This window comes from Ursus maritimus, unplaced genomic scaffold (assembly GCF_017311325.1).
Source record: "Ursus maritimus isolate PB19 unplaced genomic scaffold, ASM1731132v1 scaffold_30, whole genome shotgun sequence".
NCBI classification, from domain to species: Eukaryota; Metazoa; Chordata; class Mammalia; order Carnivora; family Ursidae; genus Ursus; species Ursus maritimus.
The window spans coordinates 4,751,344-4,771,577 of record NW_024425564.1 but is presented as its reverse complement, the minus strand read 5'-3'; the positions used below and the strand labels follow the sequence as shown (position 1 = coordinate 4,771,577).

The 20,234-nt window shown below is 59.3% G+C and overlaps 1 protein-coding gene across 1 annotated transcript in view; it reads left to right on the top strand.

Annotated features, from left to right (window-relative positions):
• The window catches only part of ITPR3 (inositol 1,4,5-trisphosphate receptor type 3), an 81,539-nt gene that overhangs the window by 36,648 nt on the left and 24,657 nt on the right, over nt 1-20,234 (top strand). The window contains exons 5-25 of the mRNA XM_040644612.1: nt 2,099-2,220; nt 4,082-4,168; nt 4,832-4,990; nt 5,179-5,277; nt 5,595-5,678; nt 8,096-8,242; nt 8,430-8,525; nt 9,115-9,165; nt 9,341-9,483; nt 10,493-10,592; nt 10,685-10,845; nt 11,438-11,579; nt 13,533-13,694; nt 14,273-14,445; nt 15,005-15,124; nt 15,457-15,639; nt 16,505-16,756; nt 16,843-16,987; nt 17,470-17,611; nt 18,210-18,409; nt 19,950-20,073. Of these exons, the coding sequence (XP_040500546.1) occupies nt 2,099-2,220; nt 4,082-4,168; nt 4,832-4,990; nt 5,179-5,277; nt 5,595-5,678; nt 8,096-8,242; nt 8,430-8,525; nt 9,115-9,165; nt 9,341-9,483; nt 10,493-10,592; nt 10,685-10,845; nt 11,438-11,579; nt 13,533-13,694; nt 14,273-14,445; nt 15,005-15,124; nt 15,457-15,639; nt 16,505-16,756; nt 16,843-16,987; nt 17,470-17,611; nt 18,210-18,409; nt 19,950-20,073 (2,892 nt within the window). The remainder of the gene's footprint in view (nt 1-2,098; nt 2,221-4,081; nt 4,169-4,831; nt 4,991-5,178; nt 5,278-5,594; nt 5,679-8,095; nt 8,243-8,429; nt 8,526-9,114; nt 9,166-9,340; nt 9,484-10,492; nt 10,593-10,684; nt 10,846-11,437; nt 11,580-13,532; nt 13,695-14,272; nt 14,446-15,004; nt 15,125-15,456; nt 15,640-16,504; nt 16,757-16,842; nt 16,988-17,469; nt 17,612-18,209; nt 18,410-19,949; nt 20,074-20,234) is intronic.

Sequence of the window (20,234 nt, the reverse complement as noted above, 5' to 3'; positions counted from 1 at the left end):
ATATTAAATATCTTAAAAAAAAAAAAAAAAAAAAAAAAAAAAAAAAAAAAAGAAAAGAAAAGAAAAAGAAAAAAGAAAAAAAAAACTCCTGGTAAAGTTTGAACAACACAAAAGACAACACAGATTCCCTTAGCTTATATCTGAGTTGCATTCCTGAAAAATTCACTGTTTGCTAAAATCAGGCAAAAAATACTTTGTGTTTCTGTGTGCCGCTCTGGGCCCCGAGCACTGCCCGCAGCCGTCCGCTGGGAGCGTGCGCCACGCTGTTCTCAGCAGGAGTCCTGCCGGACGATCTTTATGGTGCCCGTGCCCGGCACCCCTGTCCCATCCAGCTCCCCTGTCCTGCCCACTAAATGCCAGCTGTTAACTCTCTTGGGACCACCCCCTCCCCCCACTTTGCCAAACAATCCCTGGCGTGGGCCACTGCTCTGACTTCGGTGGGAAACCGGTGGTCTCTAACAAGGCAGTGAGATTGCTGTGGTAAGCGGGTGGGCCTGGGGAGCCCTGGGAGCTCCAGCCCAGACTGAAGAAGCAGGAGGACTTCTTGGAGGGGGTGACACCTGAGCTGCTTCTTGAGGGCTAAGCAGATCCTTGTAAAGACCTACTCTGTCCAACACACTGAGTGCTTATTTCTAGAAGCGATGCCGGCTCGTGCTGGTGGTGTCAAGGTGGGCCAGGCAGGGCAGGTCTTGGTGACTCTATCCACTTATGGAATTGCCATTTCCCCTCTCCCTTCAAGGAAGTTCCGTCTTCTCTGAACTTTGACTCCCTCAGTCTTTCTTCCTGAAGGCACCAGGGGCTGTGTGCTCATGGGTGTGAGAGAAAATCCAATTTTGCTTTTTTTTTTATTTTTTAAGATTTTATTTATTTATTTGAGACACAGAGAGAGAGGGCACAAGTGGGGAGGAGGGTCAGAGGGAGAGGGAGAAACAGAGTCCCCTCTGAGCAGGGAGCCCAACATGGGGCTCGATCCCAGGACCCTGAGATCATGACCTGAGCTGAAGGCAGCGACTTAACCGATTGAGCCACCCAGGTGCCCCCCGTTTTGCTTTTAGTTCCTGGGGGCTGGGTGACCAGCTTTGACCAGAAGAGGCACTTAGCCTTCCTTTGGAGGGCAGATGGAAAGGGCCTGAAGGAGGGGCGCCCGTCCTGGGCGCCATGCTGCTGGACCCCGTGCAGCCGTGGAGGCCCAGCCCTGCGGCATGAGAGGGGTCTAAGAGGCCAGGAGCCCAACCCCTTGTCCAGGCTGTGATTCCCTCCTGTGATGGGGAACTCACTGCCACGGAGCATATAGCCAATGCCATTGGCAGCCCAGGCCAGCCACTGAGCCAGCGCTTCTCCGTGACCCAGAATCCTCCATCGGCTCCTGCCACACTTCAGAACAGGATTTTCCAGCTCATGCTTCCTTTGGATAAGTAGAAGCATCGGCACCCTCTCTGGAGTTTGGGCTTACGAAAATCCTGGTGTTTTGTCTGCTCTCCGAAATAGTGAACCTGTTTGTGGAATTTTGAGGGGCCCGGTCTTAGGTCAAGATCCCTGGAAGCAGAGCCTGTGGAGGAGGGGTCTCAGGAGGACGGAGTGAGGGAGCCTTGCTCATTCAGGGCCGGGGAAGAGCCAGGCAAGGATGTGGTTTCAGGGCGATCGTGTGGGGAGCTGGGGAGTGACCAGCACCACACACAGGTCGCCTCCAGAGGCCGGACGATTGTGTGTGCGCGTAAGCTGCTTGGAATGAGCTGCTCCTGGGGGGCCGGGGGGGGGGCAAGATGTAACTTCCCAGGCGTCTGTGGGCGAGATGGTGGTGGGCCAGAGAAGGATGCAGCTATTAGCTGTCAGCCACCAGTGGCCACAGAAGCGTTCACAGACGGGGCTGGGGTGGGGGCCCAAGGGCCTCTGATAACTCTCCCACAGGGAAGAGGGCATGTGTCCGCCTCCCCGGTGCGATCCTGCGCTCACGCCTTCTCCAAGTTCTTCAGGTTCTTCCAACCGCTACCTCTCCACCCTAGTGGGGCGGGTGGGTGGGGAGGGATGGGGAGAGTGGAGGTGGGATTTGGGGGCCGGGTTGCAGACGGATCTCCCCCCTTTGCCTGCCCTCCCACAGACTGCCTCTTCAAGGTGTGTCCCATGAACCGCTACTCGGCCCAGAAGCAGTACTGGAAGGCCAAGCAGACCAAGCAGGACAAGGACAAGATCGCCGACGTGGTGCTGCTCCAGAAGCTGCAGGTGGGCGTGCAGCAGGTGCACCTGTGTACGTGCGTTGGTGGTCCGGGCGCACGCAGGGGGTCGCCGCTCATCAGAGCCCAAGGGGCCCGTGGCTGAGTCCAAAACCCCAGCATGCGAGAGATCGGTGTGCGTGGGTGCGAATGAGGTGAGCGAGGGGAAGTAGAGTGCCTTGCCACTGACCCACCCATCTATATGGCCCTCTGTGCCAGTTAGAAGGACGTGCTCCTTCCTCCAGGCTGGCATAGTCCTCTCTGCCCAGAGAACATGGCTCAGATGAGTGAAATGTGGACTAGATTTCAGCTCCCACCCAGCCCTTCGGCTGGACACCATGGTGCAGTGAACAACCTGTACAGCTGTACATGGATTTACCACTAGCTTCTGGTGACAGTGGTTCCAGGGAACCTGACTTGAGAACCAGTCTTAACCTCCTCCCTCATTTTATAGAATTGGATCCTGGGGCCCTTAGAGGGGCTGGGCTCTCCATGCTCATCCTGTGAGTTCGTGGTAGGGCCTGAATGGCCCCCAGATCTCTGACCCACCTTGGGCTTGTTGGACGTATCGACAGTGCACAGTGTAAGGGCCTGGTGGTTGCTCATGGGCCTCTTGGGGGCAGCAGCTCAGTGGACATCCTAAACAGTCCTCTCTGGATGGACCTCAGGGCCCCAAGCCCAGTCCCCACGAAAAAAAGACCAGGAGGCTTTAGCTGTGGTCAGCAGCTTTGCAGCCGGTTTCTGAGGCCCTCCCTCAGGCCTGGCGCTCCACTCCCTGTCATGTAGACGTTGCTTTCTTGTGGCCCCCTCCCCGAGGAGGTGGGTGTGAAATGGGCTATGAACTGGGCTGGAAAGAGGGGGTTGGGGGGTGGGCTGCCTGAGCTCTGTCATAAATACCCCATCTTTCTTCCTGGGCTGGGGTCTGTCACAGCATCCTTCCTGCTGCTGATGTAGGCCAAGGCTGAGCTGGGGATCTGGCCTGGGTGTAGGGCGTTTCCATGTGCGTGCGCACACACACACACACACACGGTCATATCGTCACACACTTTAGGTTTGTAGCAAATCACATGGTACAGGGCAAGTTTCCCTAACAGCCACCCTTGCCCCAGTCTCGGTCATGAGGCCTGGATAATGGGACTGAGGAGAAGCAAGGGGCGGAAGGGCCAGTGCTTTCAGGGAGTGCTAGTCTGATGGAGGAGACAGAGCCCTATCTCTAGGAACCCCCAGTCTGATGGAGGAAATAGAGTCAGTCTATCCCTAGGCAGCTTCTAGGCTAATGTGACCGAAGTGCCTAAAAAAGCGTCCTAAATGGGAAGCCAACCAAATCCTGAGGGCCACTAGGGTTGGGTCTGTCTGAGTTGCATGTGGCCCACCAGTGAGGGCTCCCTGGAGGCGGTGGCTAGGAGCACATATCACAGAGCAGAGCGGTGGAAGAGGAAGAGGAAGTAGCCCCAGGTGCATCTGTCAGAGTTTGGTCTGGGCCAGGCGTCCGGTGTTGGGGACATCGGGACTCTGCCAAGATGGGGGCAGTGAGGCACAGCGTAGGCTGTCTGCTGGTGGTGTCAGAGGGCGTGTCAGAGGGAGCTCAAGCGCTGCTGGCAGGTCCCCTCCAGAGGAGGTGGGGGGGAAGAGGCAGGGGATCGGGGTTCAGTTCCCCTGGGCTTCATGCTCCGTGCTCTGTCAGCTCCTCATCAACAGAGGGAGGGAATGGCCTGTATGGCCTCTGGGGGGTCAGTCCAGGCACAGTGCCAGGAGCTGTGTGTGTGTGTGCGTGTACGTGTGTGTGTGTGCACGCGTGTGGGGGTAGGGGACGTGGCCCCGCAGGAGCAGGCTTCTGAGCCCAACTTCCACCTCTGCGTGTGTCTGCGCAGCACGCAGCCCAGATGGAGCAGAAGCAGAACGACACGGAGAACAAGAAGGTGCATGGGGACGTGGTGAAGTACGGCAGCGTGATCCAGGTGAGACCCCCTTGCATCGCCCCGGAGACGCGGGGCTGCTGTTGGGGGCAGGTGGCGGGTGGTGGGTGGCGGCTGGCATGCCCTCCCAGGGTTGTGTCCCCAGCGGGTGGCCCCGCGGCTGTCTCTGTGACTGCATATCTGCTTCTGTGTGTGCGTCGCGCTGTGTGGCCTGAGCTGAGCCGGTGGGCGGGTTCTCCGCACACTGGACACCAGCACAGATCCTGCAGGCTGAGTCCCAGTCTTGGCTCTGGGACCTCGGGCAAGTTCCCTAACTTCCCAGTGCCTCTGTTTCCCCAGCTGTAAAATCCGGCCGGTGATAGTACTTCCCTTTTGGTCATTGTAAGATTACATGAATGAACACACAGCAAGTATTTAGAAATGCTGGCTGCTTCTTTTCTGATCACCCAGGTGCCTGACTGGGGCGTGTGTTTGTGTGTGTGGCTGCAGGCGTTTCAATTTGTGTGTTTATGTCTGTGTATCTGACACTGCATGTGTGTCCAGCTGTGACCAAGGTCCAGTGGGCTCCCCAGAGCCCCCTTCCCCGCTGGGCTGGCGTTGTGGGGCCCCGTGCCCTCACCTGCGCCCTGCCTGCCCCCCAGAGCCCCCTCCCCGCTGGGCTGACCTCCCTCGGCCCCCGCACCCTCACCTGCGCCCCGCCCCCAGCTCCTGCACATGAAGAGCAACAAGTACCTGACGGTGAACAAGCGGCTGCCGGCCCTGCTGGAGAAGAACGCCATGCGGGTGACGCTCGATGCAACAGGCAACGAGGGCTCCTGGCTCTTCATCCAGCCTTTCTGGAAGCTGCGGAGCAACGGGGACAATGTGAGGAGGCCCGGGCTGGAGGGGCGGGTGGGAGGTGCAGGCCACAGCTCCAGAGCCGCTCCTGCAGGGTCTCCCATGGGGGCACTGGATGAGGTCACGCCCACTTCTTAGAGGGGTGGACAGAGATCAGAGAGAGGCCTGCAGGCCTGGCCCTTCCCACCTGCGCCCTGTTCCACCCGTGCCCGTAGGTGGTGGTGGGGGACAAGGTGATCCTGAATCCTGTCAACGCCGGGCAGCCTCTGCACGCCAGCAATTACGAGCTCAGTGACAACGCGGGCTGCAAGGAGGTGAGTGGACGGCGGGGCCCCTGAGGGCCTAGACTCTCGTCCTCCGGTCCCGCCTGGCCTGCTGCGCCAGCTGGGTCTCTCCACTCCTCTGCCTGTTTCTCCACGTCCACCCCCTTCTCCTTGCCCCAGGCCGGCAGCCCTAGGCCACCCGTGCTGGGGCCTGTAGGACCCTGGCTGAGAGAAGACGCCTCCTCCTTGTGCTCTGACGGGAGCTGGGCTGGTCCTCCCCTCACCTCCTCATCCGGGCCTTTCCCGTGCCCCAGCCTCCAACCGCTGGGGGTCTGCCTGGCGTCAGGGTTCTCTCTGCCCTTCCCCAGGTCAACTCCGTGAACTGCAACACCAGCTGGAAGATCAACCTGTTCATGCAGTTCCGAGACCACCTGGAGGAGGTGCTGAAAGGGGTAAGGACTGAACCCCGCCCCCCCTTACTGCTGCCACCTGCCTGCTGGCTGCCCTGCCCATCCCCTCCCCCGCAGGGCCCGCTTCCTCCCCCCACCCCAGCTAAGCTCCTGTTCCGACCCTCCCCTCCATGTGCCCCCTTCTCTGGCTCTGCATCCTTTTCAGCCTCCCCCACCCCCACAGCATCCCAAACCCCTGCTCCCCCACAAGCTGGACCACCCCTTCTCTTGTCTCTGGACCAAAGCCTCCCTTTCCATCCTTCCTGGGTCCGGGCTAGCCTCCATTTTTTCTCTTGCTAAGGGTGTGCCAGTGGACTAGCAGTCCCCATTCCCTCACCTTGGGGGCCCAGATCCTCTGAGCACCCTGTCCCCTCCCCCACGCTGGCTCTGTGGAGCCGGGTCAGGCGCCCTGCCCTTTGCCCTGTGCCCTCTTAGGCAAGGGCCTGAGTCTGCTGAGTCAGGGCCTGTGCTCAGGTCCCGGACCCGCTGGCGTGGGTGCTAGGACACAGGGGTTGGCAGGCGCGAGGGGTTCAGCCTGTGGGCACAGTACTGCTGGGAAACACTGTGGTAATGACTCAGGGAGGGAGCAGAGCGAGGGGGAAGGAGGGCTGCAGAGACGTGTAGACAAGCCCTGAAAACCAGATGTGGGGGAGAGAGGGGGACCCAGAGGTTTAAGTGCGGCTTCAGGGGGTGGAGCCAGCCTATTGAGGGGTAGGTCGTATGTAGAGGGGCAGATTTGGGGGGTAGCAGAGAGGGTGGGACCCCTCAGCTAGGGGAATTGGCAGGCACCGGGCCATGAAAGGGCCATGTAGGGACAGGTGACAGGCCTGAGAGCAGCCACCTGAGGAGGCCAGCTGCCCTGTGCTCACTGCCTCTTGCCCTGCTGAGAAGCCTGCAGTGGCTCCCTTTGCTCTCCTGTCCCAGCCAGGCCGCTCTGTCGGGACTGCACTGCCCCCTCAGGCTGCCTCAGCCCCTCCGCCTCCCCCTCCCGCCTCTGCCTGGGGGCTCTTTCCCTTCCAGCCATGCTCTGTCCAAATGCCTTTCTCTCCCTCCCTGAAGCCTGCACATCATCCACATATCGATCAAGCCTCAGCCTGTGTGCCACCTCCTCCCGGAAGCCCTCTCTGATTACACATTCCCCGCCCCAGATCTGTGTGGTCCTTAGAAAATGAAGCATTGTTGGGCCAAACCCCATGAGCGGCCCGGACTGGTTTTGGTGAATCTGACATGGCTTTGATGTTAGCGGCCAGGCAGCCTGGAAGTGAGGTTTGAGTGTGCTGAGCCCACCCCTTTTGTGACTCTCACCCTGTACTGCGTGGATACAGAAGTCAGGAGGTTCTGCCAAAGTAACCGGCTTCATCTCTGTATATTCACTCACTCACACACTCGCTCGCTGGCTCACTGTGCATTCACTCCACAGGTGGTGATGAGGACTTTGTGTCAGGTGCAGGGTAGGGAAGCCAGATAATGCCGTTAGGGACTTAGGGCTGGGAACAGGTGTGGCAGCCACGAGCTGAGAGCCTGGCAGTCGCAGGAAGCGTGGTGGGAAGGCACCGGCTCTGGAGCTGCACCACGGATTCATGTCCCCTTTGCCACTAGCTGTGTCACCCTCGGCAGGACACTTAACTTCTCTGCCTGAGTCTCTCCGCCTGTAACATGGGGATAATGATCTAGGTACCCAGGGAGTTCTGTGAGGATGACGTGAGAAGTCCACGTAAAGGGCTCACGCAGCGGCTGGGAGGCACGTGGAAAGCGTGCAGTGTTATTATACAAATTATAGTCCTCGCAATTTCTGCAAGGAGGTCATAGTATCCCCATTTGCACAAGAGGAAACTGAGGCTCAGAGATGTGAAGGGACTTATCCAAGGCCACACAGCTTTAGAAGCAGAACCAGGTTCAAACTTGGTCTATGTCCAAAGCTCCGGAGATGAATACGCCACAGTCTCTGCACTCCAGCTGTTCCAGGCAATGGAAATAGAAGAAATGGGCAAGAATGACCCTATTTAAGGGGTCATTCAGCACCTAGGGAGGTGATATCCCTCCTGCCTTCACAGAGGGGGTGACTCGAGTTTGGCCTTTGGAGGTCAGGTCAGGGTATTAGAGGTACAAATCAGGGAAGGAGACAGTCAAGGGTGGGCCTGACATAGGAGGCTGGAGAAGGTTCTGGATAAGAGTGTGTCCCACCCCAGTCACCTGAGGTTCTAGATTTGGGGTCTGGGCGGAGCACCTGGCTGAGGGGCCAGCCCCTGGCCCTGGCCCCCTCCGGTGGGGCTCAGCACGCGTCTCACCCTCAGCTTGCTGGCTCTGCCAGGAGCAGGAGGGGCCACGCCAGCTGCGCCTGCATCTGAGGCGGGATGGGGTGTGGGGCTGGCCCCTGGGAAGGTTCCGGTCCATCCTGAGCCCATGACCCACGGCTGCAGGGAGATGTGGTGCGGCTGTTCCACGCGGAGCAGGAGAAGTTCCTGACGTGTGACGAGTACAGGGGCAAGCTGCAGGTGTTCCTGCGTACCACGCTACGCCAGTCTGCCACCTCGGCCACCAGCTCCAATGCCCTCTGGGAGGTGGAGGTCAGCGCTTGCCTCTTACCCTGGACCCAGCCCCCTCGCCAGCCCTGGGCCCTGCCCCTTCTTCCCCCATCACCCTGGAGGGTAGGAAGTGTGTGTGGGGGGAGTTCCGGGTGCCACTTACCCAGAGCTCTGCAGGCCTCCCCAGGGTCTGAGCTACCCCTTCCTGCCTCACCCCTGCACCCCCCAGGTGGTCCACCACGACCCCTGCCGCGGAGGAGCTGGCCACTGGAACGGCCTGTACCGCTTCAAGCACCTGGCCACAGGCAACTACCTGGCCGCCGAGGTGAGTGGGGAGGTAGAGGGCGCCCCGGGAGCTCGGGCTGTGTGTGCATGTGGGTGTGCGCGAGCCTGTGAGCCGGGTGCACATCTGCACGCATAGACACATGTGTCTGCGGACCCTGGCTTATCCGCAGTCTTGCATTTAACAAATACTATGAAATAAGAGTGTGACTGCAGATAAGCCTAATGAATATTACTGTGCCCCTACTATGTGCCAGGAGCTATTCTGCACGCTGCGGAATCCACAGCCAGCCAGATTCCCACCCCTCATATAACTTACATTGCACGTGTCTGTCCATAACATGCAGGCTTGTGTATACGGGGGCATTCGTGTGTGTGTGTATGTGTGTACGTGTGTGTGTGTGTGTGTACTCATTTGTGGATCCATGAAGAGGGCCATGAAGGGCAGGGCCTGGGGCTCTCACTGGTCGCTTCTTCAGGAATGACTTGGGCTTTAGTGCTGGGTGGGTAGCCCTGTGAGGGTGGGGGCTCCCTGCCCCTACCTGGGGTCCTCTGTGGACCTCGTTTTGGGGTGGGTGTCATGTGAGCATAGCTCAGTATCCAGTAGCTGTCCCCATCTTGTGTCTGTTCAGGAGAACCCCAGCTACAAGGGTGATGCCTGTGATCCCAAGGCAGCAGGAATGGTGAGGACTAGAGCAGGGCTCCAGGGCCTGGGGAAGGGGGACCGTGGGGGTTGGCCAGAAAACCCTGGGAGGTGAGCTGGAGGGAGAAGGCCCCTCGGGTGGGACCCCAGGTGGTTTCTCGGGGGGCTCCGAGAGCAGGGAGAGACTTCTGCCTGAGCTGGGATCCTTATCCCAGGGTGCTCAGGGTCGAGTAGGTCGCCGGAACGCTGGGGAGAAGATCAAGTACCGCCTGGTGGCTGTGCCCCACGGCAATGACATCGCCTCCCTCTTTGAGCTGGACCCTACCACGTTGCAGAAAACCGACTCCTTTGTGCCCCGGTGAGTGGGTGCTGTGTGCTTGGGGGCTGACCGGATGCCCAGGCTGTGCCGTCCTGTCCCTGGGCTCCCTGCATCCCACGCTCCTCTGTTCTCCTGAGCTCCTCTGGCCTCAGGACCTGCCTGTCCCGTCCCGCTGGGGACCGAGCTCTCAGAGCTGGGAGCAGCTGACCACCACCGAACGCACGCCGCGTGCCCGGCCCCGGGTTCTGTGCGCACCAGGCGCTGCCTTGGTGTACCTGCTCTGTCAAAATGCCTTCTGTCCGGTGTTATCAGCCACCTGCCCCCGTCAGTCTGCACACTCAAGCACCCGCTGCACGAGTTTGTCCACGGCACACAGCGGGGTGGGGGGGGTCCCTGATCTTTAAGGCCGCCCAACCCTAGATGTGAGGACATAACATCATGGAACTTCCCGGGTGTCGGTCAGGCTTTGGCATTTACTAGCTGTCTGACGTCAGGCCGCCTCTTCGGTCACTTTGCCCCGACTGCCGGATCTGTCAGGTGGGGATATCGAGTCCGCCCATAACAGGGCTGATGGGAGACGTCATGGGGTCACTCCCTGTAGGCCCCCAGCCCCTACCTGAAACCTGGGGCCAGGTGCATTTTGAGATTCAGATTGTTTTCCATCTCAGAAAGGTAATTACATTTCATAATCAGAGACAAGAGTGTTTCTGCTGAGACGCGCGCATCTTGGCGCTAAGTGGGATAGATCGTCTAGTCTCACTTGTCCAAATGAATCTTGGTTTCAAGTTTACAAACAAGCCTGGGCTTTTGGAACCCTCTGGGTTTGGGAGTGCAGGTGAGGCCTGTGGCTAAGAGCAGCACAGGGCCTCGGGGCTGTTCGCTGGCCACTCTCCTCTGGCTTGGGCCCCTCCCCCGGAGGGGACGGCTGCCCCTGTCCCGTGGCCGTGGAGTCAGGTGGAGCTGTGGAGCCGTGGTGGGGCAGGGTGGGCAGACAGCGGGGCTGCGACCTGAGGCCTGCTGCCGTGCGCCGCCCCCGCCCCGCCTGCAGGAACTCCTACGTGCGGCTGCGGCACCTGTGCACCAACACGTGGATCCAGAGCAGCAATGTGCCCATCGACATCGAGGAGGAGCGGCCCATTCGGCTCATGGTGCGAGCCGCCCGGGGCTGGGGGGCGGGGCCGGGGGGCTGGGCTGGGCCTTGGCTTGTCCCTGGGTGCCCTGCTGACCTCTGTCCCTGCAGCTGGGCACCTGCCCCACCAAGGAAGACAAGGAGGCCTTTGCCATCGTGTCGGTGCCCGTGTCCGAGATCCGAGACCTGGACTTCGCCAACGATGCCAGCTCCATGCTGGCCAGTGCCGTGGAGAAACTCAATGAGGGCTTCATCAGCCAGAATGACCGCAGGTGGGTCGCACATCAGAGCCCTCGAAGGGTCTGCATTTCATGAACCAAGAGGTCACAAGGCAGAAGCCGGGCAGGCTTGGCTGGCTGGGGTGGGGGAGACAGAGGTGGGGACTGGTTCTGGCAGGTTCTGGTGGATGGGCCCTGGGCCCTTGCCTCATGTACTGCTCATGTACTCCCAGAACCAACCCTGATGATGGGTTGAGGCTCAGAGAGGTTAGGAGACTTGTCCATGGTCACACAGCTAGTTAAGTGGCAGGGTCAGGACGGAAATGCAGAGCCCTTCACCCAAACATGCTGCCTTGTGCCCTGTTGTTCCTTTCCAGATCCGAGTATGCTGAGATTCTTTGTCTTGGGGGCATTTTAGAATCCAGGGTGGGTGGGGCGGGGGGCGTGCTTGAGAGCCTTTTGGAGTGAAGCTGGGGAGAGAAGTTGAAGGCCGATGACGGGGTTCGTGCTTTGGATAGCAGGGTGGGCGAGTGACTTGATGAGAGCGTGTTTGCGGCAGGGCTGGTTGCCCACGAGGGGCGTGTGATGGGTGGGTCCCAGGGGTTTCCCAGGGTCGGTGCCTCACACTTGTCATCCCTTCATGAAGGTTTGTCATCCAGCTGCTGGAGGACCTGGTGTTCTTCGTCAGCGACGTCCCCAACAATGGGCAGAATGTGCTGGACATCATGGTCACCAAGCCCAACCGGGAACGGCAGAAGCTGATGAGGGAGCAGAACATTCTCAAACAGGTGCGTGTGCACACCTGTGGGGGAAGGGCTGTCTCTCTGCAGCTTCTCTTCACCTCTCTTTAGAGCATGAGTATTTGAGCACTGACCACATGCCAGGCACTGCCCTAAGCGCCCTACACCTATTGGCTCAGCCGATCCCCTCCACCTGGGGGAGGTACTAGTATGATCCCCATGTTACCCGTGAGGAGACTAATGCATAGAGGTTGGAGTGACTCGACCAAGAGTATGCAGCTAGGAAGCAGCAGGGTTGGGATTTGAACTCAGGATGTTGGGTCCAGAACTTGTCCTTTTTTTTTTTTTTTTTTAAGTAACTCTGTTTACCCAGCATGGGGCTTGAACTCACAACCTGGAGATCAAGAGTCGCATGCTCTACAGACTGACCCAGTCAGGTGCCCCAGAACTTGTGCTTTAAAAAAATAGGGGGCGCCTGGGTGGCTCAGTCGATTGAGCGTCTACCTTCGGCCTAGGTCATGATCTCAGGGTCCTGGGATCTAGCCCCACGTCAGGCTCCCTGCTCAACAGGGAGTCTGCTTCTCCCTCTCCCTCTGCCACTTCCCATGGCTCCTGCTCTCTCTCTCTCTCTCAAATAAATAAATAAATAAAATCTTTAAAAAAATATTTTTTCTGGGGTGCCTGGCTGGCTGAGCCAGTCTGTGGTGTGTGACTCTCGATCTCAGGGTCGTGGGTTCGAGCCCCATGCTGGGTGTGGAGATTACTTTAAAAAATATTTTTTTCTAAGTTTTGATTGTGAAACTTTTCTTTCTTTCTTATTTTTTAAAAAGATTTTATTTATTTATTTGACAGAGAGAGCAAGCACGAGCAGGGGGAGTGGCAGGCAGAGGGAGAGGGAGAAGCAGGCTCCCCCCTGAGCTGGGAGCCCAATGCGGGACTCGATCCCAGAACCCTGGGATCATGACATGAGCCGAAGGCAGACGCTTAACTGACTGAGCCACCCAGGCGCCCCTGATTGTGAAGCTTTTCAAATGTTGAGAAAGTAATGAAAATAGTACAATGAACACTGTACAACCACTGCCTGAATCCACTTTTTTCCATTTTGCCGGTTTGGCTTTCCGTAACTATGCATCCGTCCTTCCGCCCGTGCATTTCCAAACAGGGCGCACCTCACCCCTGAGTTCCTCAGTGTGCATGTCCGGGAGTAAGGGCATTGTCCTCCATAAGCACAATACTGTTACCACGTGTAAGAAAATTAGTAATAACACCAATCCATATCAGATTTCTCTGCTTTACCCAAAAGCTTGTTTTTTGAACCAGGATCCCACAAAAGTTTTCTCATTCCATTTGCTTGTATTTCTTTGGTTTCTGTTCTAGAACAGTTTTTCACACTCGCCCAATCCCTGCTTTTAAATTTTATTAATTACATTAACATTTTTAAAAGATTTTATTTATTTATTTGAGAGAGAGAGAGCACATGAGTTGGGGGAGAGTCAGAGGGGGAAGAAGACTCCCCGCTGAGGGGGCAGCCTGCCTTGGGACTTGATCCTGGGACTCTGGGATCACGACTTGAGATGAAGGCAGACGCTTAATGACTGAGCCACCCAGGGGCCCTACATGAACCTTTTTTCTGATGAGGCAGGTTTGTGTCTGGGCTCTTAGGCTCTGGCCGCAGCAGCCTGACCTGACTTTTCTCTTAACCTGAGACCCCTGAGCTCTTCCCTCAGACGCTGAGCCAGGCCCAGGATCTGAGTTGGTGTTAGTCACGCGGGGATGGGTGAGCTGAGGCCAGCGTTGGGATCCTGGCCAGAAGAAGGGAGTAGGGGCTGGAAGTGGGGCTGATGGTGGGTGGGCTCGGGTCTTAGTCCAGCTTAGAATCAGCTTGGGGTTCATGGCGGTGTGGCTTTGGGGCAGGGGGATGTAGGGGCCGAGGGCTCCTGGGATAATGAGTGGTGCAGGCAGGTGTAGGGGGATGGCTCCTCATATTCTCTTCTCCCCCAGATCTTCGGCATTCTGAAGGCCCCTTTCCGTGACAAGGGGGGCGAGGGCCCCCTAGTGCGACTAGAGGAGCTGTCAGACCAGAAGAATGCCCCCTACCAGCACATGTTCCGTCTCTGCTACCGGGTGCTGCGGCACTCCCAGGAGGATTACCGCAAGAATCAGGTGTGCTGCCCCCCCCACCCCCGCCCCCGGCCTGAGCCTTCCTGGCCCCCATGGCCCCACTCACCCGCTCACCGGCTTGCTCACTCCCTCACTCCTGCTTTTGTTCATTCAGCAAATAGTTTCGGAGGCGCACACCCGCTGTGTGCCGGGCACTGTTTTAGGCCCCGGGGATACAGTAGGGAACCAGACAGTAGGGCCAGATTCGTGGGTGTGCAGTCGGCCTCTGTGCTCAGAAGGGCCTCGAGCTGGGTTTGATGCTCCGCTGTGCCCATCTTGAAAGTCTCGATTTTTGAAGAAGGGTCCTGCTGTTTCATTTTGCGCAGGGCCCCACAAATTATGCAGCCCGTCCTGCCAGACAATTTCCTCCCTCACGGAGGCTTCACTCTGGTCGGGAGACAGGCTGGGAGCGGAAGTCTGTTCTGTAAACCCAGTCCGCTGCCCAGCGCGAGTTTCCTCTCCCAGACCTCCACCTGGCTAGCCGGAGTCCCCTGCCCGTGAGGGGGACCCCGTCCCCAGGTCTGGGGCCGTGTGCTGGAGCAGAGCTGGGCTCCCCAGCACTCAGCTCGTCTGTTCTCCAGGAGCACATCGCCAAGCAGTTTGGGATGATGCAGTCCCAGATCGGCTACGACATCCTGGCGGAGGACACCATCACCGCCCTGCTGCACAACAACCGCAAGCTCCTGGAGAAGCACATCACCAAGACCGAGGTGGAGACCTTCGTCAGCCTCGTGCGGAAGAACCGGGAGCCCAGGTGAGCCCGGCCGCCTCCCTGCTGCGCCCGCTCCCTCCCCCTTCCCGGCCCTCCCAGGGTACAGAGGCGGCGGGCGCTGGTGGTTAAAATACTGAAAAACCATTTCCTCCACCGGTGAAGTGCCATGTGTCTGAGGTCCTGGCCTCTGCAGCCCCTCCCCGGGACCCCTCGCAAGTGTGGCCCAATCTTGCAGCCAGGGGGTTGATGCCCGGTACAGCAGAAGCCCCAAGACGCTTCTCTGGTGACAAAGTCGGTGCCTGTATCGAACCAGTTGTTAAATGTTCTGAAAATCACTCCTCGTCCTTGGGCCCCCTTTACTCTGATCCCCGGGGCCCCCAGCCAGCCTCCCCCTGCCCTGGGGTGATCAGCCCATGACTTGTCCCTCCCTGGGCCGCTGGGAATCCATTGTGCCCATCTCCCAAGCTTTGGGGCAAGAGCAGAAGCAGAAGCAGTAACTGGTTCCAGGGGGCTGGGGCTGCCAGCTGGGGAGGGGGGGGCTTCATCCCCACCAGGGACCAGCCTCTGAGCCCCCTCCCCACCCCTGCGGTCACCACCCCAGGTTCCTGGACTACCTCTCGGACCTGTGTGTGTCCAACCACATCGCCATCCCCGTCACCCAGGAGCTCATCTGCAAGTGTGTGCTGGACCCCAAGAACAGCGACATTCTCATCCAGACCGAGTGAGCCATTGCGCTGTCTCCTGCCCACACCCCGGCCTCCGGCCTGCCCCGCTCCTCAGGCTCCCTAGAGCTTGGGCCCCGTGTGCGTTCAGGCTGGAACCGGCACCCTTGCTGTCTGCAGATATGCACCCTTGCCGCTGCGTGCCCAGCTCTGGGCTGGCACTGCGTGAGCAAGGAGGCCTTGGGGAATGAGCCAGACCCTCTGTCCTTGAGAGGCTTGTGGTCTGAGGAGTGAGTTTGAGCTGGCACTCCGCCAAGCTCCAAGAGGGGTCTCTGCGGCTGGGCATGCTCGCGGCCCCGCGCCCCCTGTGACGGGTGGCCCCGGTTCGCAGGCTTCGGCCCGTGAAGGAGATGGCCCAGTCCCACGAGTACCTGAGCATCGAGTACTCCGAGGAGGAGGTGTGGCTCACTTGGACCGACAAGAATAACGAGCACCACGAGAAGAGCGTGAGGCAGCTGGCCCAGGAGGCGCGGGCGGGCAACGCCCACGACGAGAACGTGCTCAGCTACTACAGGTGCCCCTGGGCCCAGCTCCTTCCCGGCCTTCAGCGCTTCCGGTGCCCCCGGGCCTCTCAGAAGGCCTTCGGCCAGTCCCTGCTGAGGGATGAGCTCCAGCAGCTGTGCGGCCTTCACTGGGGAGGCTGAGTAAGGACGACTGTGTCGCCCGCAGAGCTCAGCCCAGGCCCGGGGCCCAAATGAACCCCAAACCTGTCTCCACACATATTTATTTGAAAAATAAGATTACTATAACACTGATCCAATGCTGGCCATATACCAGGCCCTGTTCGAAGTGTTTCACCCAGCTACTCGTTGAAGCCCCACCATAGCCCTGTGACTACTGTCACACTCAGAGTTGGGAAGACAGGCAAGGGACGTGAAAGGACTTGCCCAAGGTCACACTTCCTTAGTGGTGGGCCACGGTTCAAACCCAGGCTGTCTGGCGCCAGGGCCACGGCAGGTAAGGCAGGGCTCTGAGCAGGAAGCCCAGGGCAGGCCAGTGCCCCGTGCCGAGCAGGGCCGTCTGCGGGCCTCCTTTCAGCTGCTCTTCCATCCAGGGCTCTCCCCTGCACCTGCTGCTCTGCGGAGGCGCGTCCCCCTACTGTACTTCCCTCCCCTGCCTCTCCTAGCCTCTGGCTCAGCCAGTCCTCCTCCCGTGAAGACCTGTCCTGGCTGAGCCAGAAAGTGGATTCCTCCTTTGCAAGGAGGGGGAGAGCTGCAAATGCTCACTGAGAATTGTCTTTTCTGTTACGTTGGCGGGTGGCTGGTTTGACCTAAGTCCCTTTGCCACTTTCCCAAGGCCCCCGCCAGCCCAGGCCTGAGTGCTGGTGGCCCTCGCTGGCCCCCACCTGCTGCGGGCTCACCCTCCGCCCCGCCCTGCAGGTACCAGCTGAAGCTCTTCGCCCGCATGTGCCTGGACCGCCAGTACCTGGCCATCGACGAGATCTCGCAGCAGCTGGGCGTTGACCTCATCTTCCTATGCATGGCAGACGAAATGCTGCCCTTTGACCTACGCGCCTCCTTCTGCCACCTGATGCTGCACGTGCATGTGGACAGGGACCCCCAGGAGCTGGTCACGCCGGTCAAGTTCGCCCGCCTCTGGACCGAGATCCCCACAGCCATCACCATCAAAGAGTGAGATGGGGAGCGGAGGGTGGGCCAAGCGAGGCCGGGGTGGGAGGATCTTGGGGACCCTCATGCCTCCCTGCCTCCGCCCGCAGCTATGATTCCAACCTGAACGCCTCTCGCGACGACAAGAAGAACAAGTTCGCCAGCACCATGGACTTCGTGGAGGACTACCTCAACAACGTGGTCGGCGAGGCCGTGCCCTTTGCCAACGAGGAGAAGAACAAGCTCACCTTCGAGGTTGCTGGGCAGGGGGGTGGCGAGGCGGGCCCCGGGGTGGGGGCCTGGTTCCCCCCTCACTAGGAGTCAGCTGCCCCCGGGGCGCTTTGGGGGCTCTACAGCCTCACTTCCCTCCGTGCCTCAGCCAGTTCAGGGAGACCGCATAGACCGCCAGGACTCCCCAAGTGGAAATCCTCTCCCCTGCCACCTGAGAGAGGGCTGCCTCCCCCTGGTCCACTCACCCCTGCAGGCCCCCTGGGGGGAGCACCCCACCTTCCTGCCTTTCTGCCCTATCCCGAGTAGCCTTCCTTGCAGGCCTCGCTTCCTCATTAGCTCACTAGGGGCGGCTGTGTCCTCTCAGTCATGCGCTCCCAGAGGCCCTGCCTTTTCCGAGGAACCTCGTCCCACCCTCCTAACACCCGCTCAGCCCTATTTTCCCGTCCTGGCCCCGCCCCTCGCGAGGCCCCGCCCCGCTCACCTCGGCCCCGCCCCCTCCCCCGCAGGTGGTCAGCCTGGCGCACAATCTCATCTACTTCGGCTTCTACAGCTTCAGTGAGCTACTGCGGCTCACTCGCACGCTGCTGGGCATCATCGACTGCGTGCAGGGGCCCCCGGCCATGCTGCAGGCCTACGATGACTCAGGCGGTGAGGCCTAGTGGCCAGGGCCACCCCCCACCCAGCCCTGGCCTTCCTCCGTCTCCTAGTGCCAGAGTCCTCTCTGATCAGTCCCCCTGTGCAGCCTGTCTCCTGGCCTCTGCTGGACCAGAGGGGCCCCTGTCCAGGCGCTGTGGAGACCCCGGGGTCTGGGGGTGTTGCCTTCCAGCGCAGCTTGGTCCTGAGGGGAGATAGAAGGGAGGAGGGGAGCCACAGGCCCTGCCTGAGGAGCTCCGGGTCAGACAGGGGAGCGGGTGGGAACCAGCCCTGCCCTCAGGGACACCCCCGGTGGCATACACTCCTCTAATCAAAGAGTGCAGAGTCTGACTCCTGGTGCCTGGTGCTCCCCACATGGTGTCCCCTCCCCAAGCTCTGTAGCAGCTCTCAGAATGCCCCGCGGGAGAATACTCACTGATCTCCACACACAGTTTACCTTTGCCCTGGCCAGCCCCCCTTTGCCCAGATTTGGCTTAAAGCTCACCTCCCCCAGGAAGCCTTTCTGGGTGAGCCCCGCCACTGACAGAGACGGGATCAGACCCAGGGCTCCTGCTGTGCACCCCATGACCCCCTGGTGCTTCTCCCTCCGCAGGTAAGAACGTTCGACGGTCCATCCAGGGCGTGGGTCACATGATGTCCTCCATGGTGCTGAGCCGCAAGCAGTCTGTCTTCGGCGCCCCTAGCCTGTCTGCCGGCGCTGGCCCCACGGAGCCGCTGGATAGAAGCAAGTTCGAGGACAATGAGGACATTGTGGTGATGGAGACCAAGCTGAAGATCCTGGAAATCCTGCAGGTGGCTGGGCTGGGACAGTGCGGGGAGGTGCTGGGAAAAGGGCTGGAGAGTGGACAGGGAGGTTGGGAGGTGAGCCCCTGCTCAGATCACAGTATCCAGTACTGGAGGGCTCCATGGTGACTGGCTGTGTAGCCCCGTGGTTTCCAAAGCGTGGTCCTTGGACCCGCAGCATCGGCCTCACCAGGGAGCTCAGAAATGCATGTTCTCGGGCCCCGCCCCAGACCTCTGTAGGGATCAGAGGCACCCGAGGCAGGCCCACAGTCTGCTGTGACAAGCTTCCCGGGCGATTCTGGTGTGCATGAAAGCCTAGCTCCATCCATCCCACCTTTGTACGGATGAGGAAGGGAAGCGGGGAGGGGACTTCACTGCCATCCCACAGTGATTTTGGAGCAGAGCTAGAGCTCTGAGAGCCCATTTCCTGGTGAGGCAGACACGGTCTTTCCTGTTCCAGGTCTTGTTGGAGACCCCCTAGCTTGGAGAAGGGGCCGCTAGGACCCCGGGAGTGCTAAGAATGCTTGCTTTTGAGACTTAAGTCTCCCTCGGTTTACAAGAACGAAGCGTTTCTATCAATAACCTAGCTTCCGGAAGGGAATGTAGATGCAATTAAATGTCCTTATAATCTGCAGCCTCCGGGAAGTGCCCAACTATCTTCATGTTACGGCCTTGCTAGAGTGCAAAACAACCTTAATTTGACAATGGCAAGGCCTCTGGTATCTTGTGAATCTTCTTTAACATATGAAAGTATTTCCTCAACCTCCCTTTTTCCTCACCTCCCCCAACCCCATGGTATATAATCAGCCACCCCTCACAACACGGGGCAGCCGCTCTTTCTGCCCTCGGGTCCTGTCCCCGTGCTTTCATAAACCACCATTTTTGCACCAAAAAAAAAAAAAAAAAAAAAAAAAAGAATGCTTGCTTTTGCCTTGCTACCACCAGAGGATGGGAAGGGTAATGCAGTGACCTCCCTGCAGTCTGGGCAGGGCCTGGGCAGGGGAGTCAGAGGATTCTGATTCATTCTAGGAGCTAAGGGCTTCCAGATCGGCCTCGTGGGGTGTGGCCAGAAGCTCTGTGTCTCATAAGGATAGAGGCCAGTCAAGGGTGTCTGCAAACCCTCTATCCTCACCCCCCACTCCACACTGGCCTCTCGTGCTCCCCGCTAGTCTTCAGTTCCACATCCCCCTGCCCTCCAGCCCCTGGCAGAGCAGGGCAGGAGGATGAGAGCTGGCTTCTGGGCCTGGGGAGCTTCGTTCTCTTTCCTGTCAGTCACCTCCCTGGGAAGGGGGGACCGAGTGGTCTCTGCCTCATTCAGAGGGGAGGTGTCATCCCTCATCACTGGGGTGAGAGTGGAGGAGAGGGCACTCCGGACCCCCGGGGACGGGAGTCTTGATTTTTTAGGTCGCGATGTCCTACGTAGCTGGGACATCTATGCCGAGACCCCTGAGTGCTAGAGCTCGTAGGGGTACCCCCTCCCTGCTCCTGGGGCACGACTGGCCTTCTGACCTCAGCCCAGTCCTCACCCCATCCCTCCCTGTTTCTCCAGTTCATCCTCAATGTCCGCCTGGACTACCGCATCTCATACCTGCTCTCCGTCTTCAAGAAGGAGTTTGTGGAAGTGTTTCCCATGCAGGACAGCGGGGCTGACGGCACAGCCCCGTCCTTGGGGTGGAGGCTGGAGGATGCCTTGGGGCCAGCTCCCCAGCCCTGCCTCTGTTTCCTAGCCCATTTAATTGCCACGGTGAGAGGCAAAGGCAGACATCATTCTCTCCATCTCCTAAATGGAGAGACTGAGGCCCAGAGAGGGGCAGGGACTTGCCCGAGGTCACAG